Below are 11,520 nucleotides of genomic sequence, written 5' to 3' on the forward strand. Positions count from 1 at the left end.
GCGCGGTGACACTCGGTTACTGCTCCGGGTGTCACCCAGCCTCGGAACGCCCCTGGTTTCTACAAGTCCTGGTGACTTTATTTACAGCAGCAGCTTTTGAGGCCATACCCAGACCCTGCTGGGCTGGAAGATTATGGGTCTAGCCTGGAATATGACCCTTAGGCACTGGGACTTGCATTGTGGTGCAAGGGTTAAGGGCTCACTTTGTTAAGGAGTAAAAATAAAGAAGAAATAATCGCCTGATTCTTGGTCCCATCTGTCTGCTAGATCAGTCCCCACAGTCTCTTCACCTCAGGCTCCGGAAGTCTAAGGACCAGTGACGTCATCACGTCTAATGCAGTCCATTAGATGTGGGGACGCAGAGGGACATACCACAGCCGGGGTAGCCCCCCTGCAAGGGTTCATTTATAAATCTCCCAGAGTTCTTTTTTTTACAAGTGAGTATTGCAATCAGAGTTATTCATCTATTTTTTTTACAAATGCAGAAGGACATATACTGTATAAATCAGATTTAGCCCAGAGTTGGGCTTTAAGCCAAGGCTAGTTTACACCATAACATTAGTTGACTGCTCATGTTCCATAACTTAGCAGTTGTTCTTGCATAGAACCTGGACCCACAATACAAAGCATGCTCCTTTTCTAGAGGTTGTGGGATGAAACACAAATGTCTGAGTGATTGACTTTGGCTCTGTTCAGAAGTGACTTTTATTTATTCAGTCTGCACTTGTTCTTTCCAGGCGGAGATTTGCTGTTTCAACAAGTTCCAATGGTGGAAATAGATGGCATGAAACTAGTTCAAACTAAAGCCATCCTGAGCTACATAGCTGGAAAATACAACATATATGGGAAGGACCTGAAAGAAAGAGTTTGGTAAGTGTTATTATTATTATATCTGTATTATTATACAGGATTTATATAGCGCCAACAGAGGCGGACAGATTAGAGTAGGGAGTTCCAGAGGATGGGAGGCACTCTGGAAAAATCCTGGAGGCGAGCATGCGAGGAGGTGACAAGAGAGCTGGAGAGCAGGAGGTCTTGGGAAGAGTGAAGGAGGTGGTTTGGGTGATATTTTGAGATAAGGTGGGGGATGTAGGTTGGGGCGGAGTTGTAGATGGCTTTGTAGGTTATTGTTAGTTTTTTAAATGTTATACCTTGTGGAAGTGGGAGCCAGTGGAGCGATTGGCAGAGGGGGGTGGTGGACGCTGATTGGTTGGTAAGGTGGATGAGTCTAGCAGCTGCATTCATGATGGGCTGAAAGGGGGATAGCCTGCTTAGTGGTAAGCCAACATTTATATAAATTTATATAAAGTTAAACAGTAAACAGCACATTTCAGAAAGTGGCACAATAAGTTTTAAGCTATGCTATGTTTTCTCCTCTACTCTCGCTTTCCTTTGACATAAATGGAAACACATCAAAACACGTCAACACGCACGCATCAACATGCGTTGTTGTACATTTTTTAATGCATATTGCAATGCACTTACTGAATAGCGACAAGCGCCATAACCCACATGCTATGTTCTTGTGCGTCAAAATGCGTTTTGATTTATTTTTATTCATTTCAATAAAAAAGCATCCAGCAAAAACCCACAGGTGTAAATCCAGCCTTAAGGGCCGATTCACACCACAAGGTCCGCGTTCCAGAGCATTCGCCCTCTGGAACGCAAGCCAGCCGGCTCCCTGCGTTCAGGGGTGGGAGTCAACGGCACCCCCGCCTGCAGTGCAATCGCCCACACCTGGAACGCAAGCACATTAGTGCCTGTGTTCCTGTCCAATGCGGTCTGCAAAAATAGTGCTTGCAGCATTATTGCCTTTTGCATTCAGACTGTGATAGGTGCATTGTTTGTGGCTAATGGTCTGATCTTACACAGCACTGAAAATATTAGGGATTCACCGATATATTGGCCGCCGAAACATATCGGCCAAAAATGGCACTTTTGGCATAATGCCGCAAGTGCCATTTTCTGGCCAATACAGCGGTGCATCCCAGGTCTCTTTCCTTCCGCTGGGCGCTGCTCTGTGTCCCAGCGGGGAGGAGAGAAACTGTCACAGGTGTCCGAGCGCTGCGGAGGAGAGCGCTGTGAGTGGCCGGCGTCTCTCTTCCCACACCGCTCAGACTCCTGTCACAGATCAGAGTAGATCAGAGAAGAGCAGTGGTGTGGGCGGAGACAGCCAGCGCTGTCACAGGAGGCTGGGCTCTCCTCCCTGCACCGCTTGATCAGCCTCCTGTGACAGCGTGTCAGAGAGGAGAGCAAGGTACAAACACTCAGTGATCGCTGAGTGTTTGTAAATAATTGAGGACATGGTATGGTTACTATATCCTCAATTATATGAATGAATGGGAGTGATCTACATCACCTCCTGTTCATTCACAGTTGTAGTTATAGTAAACACACAATGTTCCATGTTATGAATGAACAGGAACACTCATAGAGGATTCCTGTTCACTGATACCAAGGGATACAGAAAAAGAGATTGAGGACTCTGTGTTCTCAATCTCTTTTTCTATTTTAAAAGGGAAATATCAGGGGTCTGTTTGGACCCCCAATATTTCCCCAAAGCCCCTAAAAGTAAAGTAAAAGATACAAATATTTAATAAAAAAATGAATTAATAAATATAAAAAAATAAAAAGTTTTCAAAAATAAAATAAAAATTAAATATAATTTTAAAAAAAAGTTAAAATAAAAAAAAATTCGGTTTCGGCCTGACATTTTTTAAAATTTCGGTTTCCCTTCGGTTTGGGATTTTTTTTTATTTTGGTGCACCTGTAGAACATAAGTATCCTAATTGCAACCTGTACACACTGTTCCTTTTCTTGAACATCTATATTGTAGGCAATGCACTGTCTGAAAAGAGGCTTTGTAATGAGGCTCGAGGGGATTAGCAGCATTGGGATGTAAAAGAGGATGGCAAAAAAGTGAAACATATATTATTATTGTTATATTGTAAAGCGCTGTGCAAACTATTGGTGCAATATAAATCCTGTATAATAATAATATATGAAAACAACTATTGTTTATTGTACACAATGCTTTAGCAAAGTAATTATCATCCAGTTAAGTTCTAGGGCTCTATTCACAAAGCTGCCGAAGGATCTAGCCGTAGCTTCGGCTGATCCTTCGGCTAGCTTCGGCCCCAGGACTCCTTCGGTTCAGTAGAACCGAAGGGCAGCTGTACGGGCTATTCAACCGAGCCGAGGTGAAAGACGAAGCTGGCCGGCCGACAGCCTGCTTCTGAGAGCTAGGCACGGCTGGCTCCGGCCACTTGCAGAGACAGATTAGCGTCCCTGGTTACTAGGTAACCAGGAACGCTGATCTGTCATTACTCTCGGACGCTCTGGGAGTCTCCCGCTATTAGATAGCGGCTCCCGGCCGCCCGGTAGAGAAACACTTTCTCCCGGAAAGGTTTACTCTGCTCGATCGAGCAGAGTAAACCTTTCCTTGCCATCTGTTTTATTTTCTGACACGGGGCCCCTGGCCACCATCAGTCAGGGAAAAAAAGCCTGCATAAGAATGCATTGCTAGATTCCTATTGCCTATTTTACTTTGCAATAGCAAACTAGCTATTGCACCCGCCCACTGCTGCTGTCAATCAGCAGAGGGGGACCTGAAGTTCTCCATCAGGTCCCCTTCTAGTGATTGACAGCAGCAGAGGGCAGGTGCAATAGCTAGTTTGCTATTGGCTATTGCAAAGTGAAATAGCCAATAGGAATCTAGCTATGCATTCCTATGGTGTCTTTTAATTTTTTTATTATTCTGACACCAGCAGAACCGCCCGGCCAATAGAAAACAGTTGGGCGGAACTAGCTGTCACTGAGAGCTCCGCCCAATCGTTTTCTACTTTTTAATACTATTTTTCTATTCTGCTCGGTACCACAGCGGTATTCTCAGTATTACTCGGCGGCATTCGGCTATTCACTCACTGCTGTTCGGCATCTATGAGAATAGCGAGTAGCCTGCCGGAGGTTTGGCTTAGCCGATCCAGATGTTAGATCGGCTGAGTCGAACTCCTTCTGCACTCCGGGTCGGCCGACCCGAAGCAAGCCGATGTACGGCTGATATACGGCTGAAATCAGCCATACAAGCCTGAAGTGAATAGCCGAACAGCGTTTGGCTCACTTCACTTCGGGTCGGTTATTCACTCGGCTGCCTACGGCAGTTTTGTGAATAGAACCCCTAATTTTGCTTTACAGGAAACCTTTCCTGAGTGAAATGTGGAGGCAGGCATTGCTGATTGCTTATTCCTTAAGCATTAGTTCCCTGCTGGTCATATTGACCCTCTGTCTTTAATACGTTGAGTCATTGACTTCTGCTGACTTTACTCTGACTTGTGTGATTGGCATACTTGTTCCAGGTCAGTGACTCAGCAGCTCATCTAGCCAGAGGTTCAGTATAACAGCCAGGGCAGCCATCAGGGGGGTACTATCGATACTCATGTAAGGGGCCCGGGCAGCCTGGGGGGCCCACCCGGGTCCCTTACATGACTATCGGCCGACGGTGAAGGGCTAAGAGGCGGAGGCCTGGCCCTAGCAGCGCAGGGCCCCAGCATTGCCACTGCAGCGGCTTTGAGACAAGCTAGGGCCCCATCAGCGACGCTGCTCGTCTGTTGTCGAACTGGCCGGAAGTGACGTCACGTTAGTGACGGGACGTCACTTCTGGCTGGTCCGGCGGCAGACGAGGCCATAACAGCAGGCAACTAGCATTTTCAGCAGGAGGTCACATTGCATTTGAAATGTGACAATGTCTCTTTAAAAGCAGGGTTCATTTATAATTGACTACTGTACAAGTCTGCACTTAGAGAGTCGTCTATTTGTGTAAGTGATGATTACTGTACATTATTTTATTATTTTATTTTGTTCCAGCATTGACATGTATGTTGAAGGAACCACTGACTTAATGCAATTGACTATGTCATTGTACTTTATGCCTGAAGCTGAACAGAAGAAACAACGGGATCTTATTAAACAAAGAGCTTTGAACAGATATCTTCCGGTTTATGAAAAAGTATGATTTTTTTCTCTCTTAACAATAGTCTACATAGATATTTAATGCATAGAAGTAGAAATCTAGCCTGCCTATGTATTATAAATCAGGATAATACCTGTGCTGATAACTACACACTGGTTACACCGTCAGTGTGTAAACACTCCCATCTGTTAGTATACTGAACACAGAACTTGTAGCTCAGAAATGCTTCAATAACCCTGCAACATATACATTTTTAACACATCAGGGATCCTGGGTGGTTTCAATTCTTTCACCTATTTGGTGGAGTAGCAATTGTACCCTTAAACCAGTTTTGGCCTCCTGCCCAGATATACATTAAATTTGTCTCACTCTCTGTGCGGGTACCATCCAAATACTGATTGCTTTTTTGTTGTTGTTAATTTGCATGCTGATATTGTCCAGGCATTCATATATTGCAGGAGAATTTCCAGATAACCCAAGCACCCATCTCATGGAATAAAAACCATTGACTGGCCTGTAGAATTCCAGTTTGAATAATATTGTGTTGCTTCTCAAATGATTGGCTGTAAATGTTTTCTGTTACATACACAGTTGGCTGGATCTAACCCTGATCATCCTATGTCTCTGGGTACCGTTTAAAGCCCTGCTCCAGCCAAACTTTTTTTTTTAGCTTTGCATAGAATGGGTAAATGTTATAACTGCTGTCAAGTTTTTATTGTTGCCTGTGTACTTGCTAGGGATATCTCTCCTCAATTCTTGCCTATCTGATGTATTTAAAGCTGGCCATACACCTATAGATTATCTGCAGATTTTTTTATGGTCAGATGGAAAAAGTGCAACAGACTCCTCCATCTACGCTACTGTGTGGATGGAGGATCTCCCACTGGACCGAGCTTCAGTATCTTGCTAGTCGGCCCTGCTGGCTGTCAAAACACCTGAACAATGTGATTGGATGCAGGCATTGTTCAGGTATTTTTAGAGCGAGTGGGGCCGACTAGCAAGATACTGAAGCTTGGCCCAGTGGGAGATTCCTCCATCCACACAGTTAAGTGTAGATGGAGGAATCTGTTGCACTTTTTCCATCTGACCATAGAAAATCTGCTGATAATCTATAGGTATATGGCCAGCTTTCGACAGAACAGGAAATAGGGGAAAATCTCTTTATTTGTGTCCAAGAAAGCAATAAAAAAATGTTTCTAGTCGAGTGGGAGAGTGGTTATACGCTCTGATTAGAACTTTTGTGAGGTGTGGATTACTTTCTGTGATCCCACTTTTCGTTCAGGTGATTGGTGTCAGACAGAGTAAGTTTACAGGGGAAATCTCACCAGTGAGGATACAGACAACATTTAAAATACAACAGATTCTAGGCCTCCCCCACTCCATCAAAGACTTGACAAATTGTTCAATTTGGACTTAAAAATCCATAAAGCTAGTAAACATTTGTGTGTTGATAGCATAATATATGAGCCTGATAGAAAATAAATTATTTTGTTTGTAATGCCCCACCCTAGAGAGTGGGAGACTTATATGTCATGTCCTGCAAGGCTTTATGTACATAAAAGAAGGAAATCATCACACATTGACTTCAATAGAGAATTACATCTCCTAAGACACCAGATGCTTCCTACAATACCTAGTGGACTCTCTGAGCAGGGGCATCTGAGATGCAGCTTCATTCTCTTAAGTCTCTGACTAGTTTTTACCCATTGATTTCATTGTTAATCACAGGAGGCCTCTTACCTCCTTCTCTGGGAGTACCAAAACTGAGAGGTTTATTGTCCTCACTAAACATAGCTACTTCTTTTTGGTTGCTTGTCACCTTGCTTCCGGTTCAGTTTTGATCCCTCAACCAACACTAAGTTCACTTCACACAGTAAAAAACTATATTGGCACAGCTGGATTCAAGGGACACACAAAGTTTAGTTCATGCTGTGAAACTTTTACGGAAATCTCACTGTAGTACACAGCATCGTGATTTTTAGATCAGGCACTAAACTAAAAGTCACTAAAGTTAATGATTTCGGATGATGCATCTGCTGCTTTGTACAGTACTTGCCAACAATAGTCTCAGGCATCTCTATAGCATAGGGAATTAAGCAAACCAGGTTTGGCCAAGCCTTTGCATAACTGTCAGCGACGGGGGCATTCCCCGCTCCGCAGCAACAGTTAAAAAAGGGACAGGCAATGCTCCTGCCGCAGCTGATTGGGCCAGGAGGGGGATGTGTCACTGATTGTTTTGCGTGGATTTGGACAAACTCGACTTGCTCCAAGCCCACACACATGCCTAGCTAAGGACCATGCTACTTTAAGGACTGTCTTCAACACCCAGCAGCCAGCTCCCTTTTCCCTGATTGTAGGAATGTAACTTCTGATTATTAAACAAGAACTCTGTTGCTATACTATGGTGAGAGGAATTGGTCCAAACTGTGTAAGTACTCCTTACATGTTGATCTCTGTGATTACATATACTATTTTTGTGCAGTTAATCTATTTTATTGTTTTAGGCTTTGGAAAACCAGGAATATTTAGTTGGAAAAAAATTCAGTTTAGCAGACGTGCATCTCCTGGAAGCCATTTTATCAGTGGAAGAGCTAAATGCTGATATCCTGAAGAATCTTCCTAATTTACAGGTAAACAAACTGCATACCTTATGCGCATGTTTGTGCCATTTTTTATTTAAAATACAGTTTTACGTTTTTAGCAAAAAAAACCCGGTATGGGTCACCCTATACCCTTAGCTATTATACAAAAAAAAATTGACCTCGGACACAGCATGGCCTCGCTGTTCACTGCCCAACAGTTTTCCCAGGTAGTAGGGATGCACCGATACCGGTATCGAGTACAGATATTTTTTTTCCGGTACTCGCCGATACCGAATACCAATACCAGAAGTCCCATTAAGGAAGCCAGGCGGCGTGTAATCACTCGCCACCTGGCTTCCTGATTAGCCGGGAAGCCATCCCCATGCTTCTCATCACTATGTGACGAGTAAGCATAGAGCCGGCTTTCTGGAAAATCAGGAAGCCGGGCCCGTGTAATGAAGCGCTGCCTGGCTTCCTGATTGGCCGGGAAGCCGGCTCCATGCTCCCTCATCATGAGGTGACGAGGGAGCATGAAACCTGCTTCCCGGCCAATCAGAAAGCTGGGCGTCGCGTCATTACATGGTGCCCAGCTTCCTGATTGCCCAGCTTTCCGACCAATCAGGAAGGACAAAATCCCTCGATTGAGGGTATGATTCTTCCAACACAACAACATAAACTGGCTTTGTACGCGGATGACTTACTCCTGTTTATAACCTCCCCAGTAGTATCAATACCTAATATACTTAAAGAACTGAAGAAATATGGGGATTTGAGTAACTTTCATGTAAATATATCGAAGTCAGAATTTCTGAATATATCATTAATGGATAAAGTCCAATCCTGGATTAAGGATAATTATGCATTTAGATGGCAGCCCGACTATATTGCATATTTGGGCATTAATATACCTAAAGATCTTAATACTCTCTACGTCATAAATTTTAGGGATTGGATAGATAAAATCTTCGCCCATTTTTTTACATGGAACTGTCTACGCCTGTCATGGTTGGGTAGGGTAAATGTCCTAAAAATGGACATACTGCCCAAAAGCCGTTACAGGTTTCAGACAGTCCCTATACCATTGCCAAACCTTTTTTTTCAAAAACTTAAGACGGCAGCTATGAAGAAGTTTTGTATGGGCTAATAAAACACCACGGATTAGTCCTAAAGTATTGATGAGACCAAAACACAGAGGAGGATTGGGTATTCCGGATTTTGCATTATATCATAAAGCCGTTTTAATATCAAGAATACTTGACTGGATACACAACAGCCAAAATAAAGGGGGTGTAAAAATAGAAAGAGATATTTCTCCTATACCTTTGAGGAATATCCCATGGTTGTCAATAGATCTCAGCTGTGTCCTTCAATGAGTGCAGAGAAAATGATTTTATGCTGAGTACTAAGAAATCCTATTTTCTCCTTTGCATTTACAAGGCTTATTTTTCTATACCTTTTTATGGTGTTGTCCTCCTATTTTATTTATAGGAAGGTTGAGTTTTAATATACTGTTTATTGCTTCTTCTTTAGGCTTTCAAAGCAAGAATATCTTCAATTCCTACAATAAAGAAATTTTTGGAGCCAGGGAGTAAAAGAAAGCCTATTCCTGATGCAACATATGTAAACACTGTAAAAAAAATTCTTCACATGTGATATCATCAAGAAATATCAACAAGTGTGTTCCTAAAAACACAATGTGAGATACATATATTTTTGAACTTATACTAAAGTGTGCATTGTGGTTTACACTTCAGAGTTTCACATTAAAGAGTCTATGGAAATTATGGAAATACTATCTATTTTATTTTTATATTACCTTTGTTCTTGTCCTATTGTCACAGTTGACATATCGTGTAATGCAGGGGTCAATGTTTTTTTTTGCATAGGACCAGTTAATTTCAGACTGTTGGGGGGGTGCGGGGGGGCTTGACAGTGCGTTAGAAAAAATGTCCCAGTAGCAGAACATGGCACAGTACCAATATGCCCCACCGTTAATATAAGGAAGGTTGGTCCCATTTCAGTGGGAAGATTCACATTAGCAAATATAAAGGATCAGCTCTACTTAGTGGATATAGACAATTAAGTCCAGTTCAAAGTGTATGTTAAAGAAGAACTCTGGGTACATTTTAAATTAACCCTTGCTACCCGCGCACTGCAAGGGTTAACTGGTCGTTTTGGTCTGAGGCTGAAAATAAAAAAGTTATATTTATCTGATCCTCAGAGCTGGCCAGCTATGACACTGCACCCTCAAGCCTGTCCCCTCCTCCGCTGAATCAATGCAATATCCTTAGGCATCCTCACATCCCATACACTTTGCATAGAACGTGATGGGACAGTGGGTGGGGGAGGCGCTGCTCCAGGGACCGGTCTAAGAGCAAGCCATATAACTTTATTTTCAGTCGTAGATTAAAACAAGCACTTAAACCTTGCAGTGCAGGGGTAGCCCCTCTGTACGGGTTATAAAAAAATGGCATGGAGTTCTTCTTTAAGGCAACATAAAGAAAAAACATATTTTGTACATACATACACATTTCCTTGTGTTTTGCCCCATGAAACACACTGCAAGTGCAGAAAAATAACTGTCAGTGTGCTAGAAACATAGAGGTTTATTTATAAAGCGCAGGCAGTCTGACTGAGCAAACATTCTCTGCAGGTGAATCTGCAGGTTTTAAATGGCAGTGCTTGATTCTCCACCAGAGAATTTTTGGTGACAGTCACATTTACTGCTTTATAAATAGACCTCATAATGTACTCCTACATTCCTTCTTGACATGACTACACAGTGCATTTTTGGCTCTAAATGCCAAAGTACGTGGTGTCAGCCCTGCCTACCTGATCACTGATCACAAAGAACACAGAACCCTCCTCATTTCGCATTCCACCCCACTCACAAAGTCGGATAGAAGTGACATTTCAGGACCGAGCAGCTGTTCCAGGGCTGATCAGTTCTCCTGCACATACGAGTTGCGATGCCGATCTGCCCTGGAACAGCTGAGAAAGCGTTGGAATGCATCACCTATTGACGTTCACACGTTCCACCGTGGAAAAACTGGGCGGGATTACATTGAAATGTGTGACCACGTCACCAGTGACACATTCCAACCTAGTCACAAGCTTTGATAGAACACCGGCCCTGTCTAATCATTTAATCAGATAAATAGATTATAAAAGGCAACATTACAGTGTAACGTTCCCCATTATAACTCACTTTTCAAATTAAATTAAATAACAGCACACAGTGTGCAGTTACACCCGTACCACCCCCCACAACGGCTGCACCGGTGGTACTTCAGCCCCTGGACAGGGAGGCGCAGCAGAGGGGTGAAAGAGCCACATGCGGCCCCGGAGCCGCAGGTTGCTGACCCCTGTTCTAGACGGTGGCTACTTTTGTTCCCCAAGGTCCCTGTGTGTGTTGCAAAGCAGCCACCGCTCCAAGCTCGCTCCTGTGATGGACTACAATCTCAATAATAACCAGTAAACTGAATGTGAGATTGTAGTCTATCTTGGGAATGAGCTTGGAGCGGTGACTACTTTACAACACACACAGGGACCGTGGGGAACAAAAGTAGCCACCCTCCAGAAGGAAGGACAGTGTCTGCACCAATTCAGAGATGATCTGAGGATCTACAGCCAAGTGATACACAAATAAGATACATTTCTGGTAATTGAATGCATTTTTAAGATTTTTAACTCCTGAGTTTAGTGTCACTTTAAAGGCTGAACATTTTTTTTTTAGAGCTATAGAAAGTGAAGATTACAATATGTACATTTTATCTATTCTCTGCCATTACAAGTAAACTAATTATACCCGTGCATCATATAATTAGCTATCTTATTAGGCTGAAACTTTTCCAAGTCAAAAGATCTTTGTGTTCCATAAACATGCAAATCAACAAGTATGAGCAACAGGATTGGTTGGATGGATTCCGCCCCCCATATGTTACTGATGTGCAAGTGCTAGAACTTCAG

General features: G+C 43.1%; 1 protein-coding gene across 3 annotated transcripts in view; it reads left to right on the forward strand.

Moving 5' to 3' along the window:
- LOC108801116 (glutathione S-transferase 3-like) overlaps window positions 1–9,250 on the forward strand; it is a 24,130-nt gene extending 14,880 nt beyond the window's left edge. Inside the window, exons 4-8 of one of the 3 annotated variants that reach the window (XM_018573070.1) lie at window positions 738–865; window positions 2,383–2,387; window positions 4,864–5,005; window positions 7,474–7,599; window positions 9,082–9,250. In XM_018573070.1, coding sequence (XP_018428572.1) covers window positions 738–865; window positions 2,383–2,387; window positions 4,864–5,005; window positions 7,474–7,599; window positions 9,082–9,204 — 524 coding nt within the window. In that variant the 3' untranslated portion in view covers window positions 9,205–9,250. Of the gene's footprint in view, window positions 1–737; window positions 871–2,382; window positions 2,388–4,225; window positions 4,231–4,863; window positions 5,006–7,473; window positions 7,600–9,081 lie in introns of all 3 variants that reach the window. The other 2 variants (XM_018573071.1, XM_018573069.1) reach the window with 2 other exon arrangements.
- Window positions 9,251–11,520: the final 2,270 nt, after the last annotated feature.

Source organism: Nanorana parkeri, unplaced genomic scaffold (assembly GCF_000935625.1).
Source record: "Nanorana parkeri isolate BGI_ZX_2015 unplaced genomic scaffold, ASM93562v1 scaffold2226, whole genome shotgun sequence".
NCBI lineage: Eukaryota > Metazoa > Chordata > Amphibia > Anura > Dicroglossidae > Nanorana > Nanorana parkeri.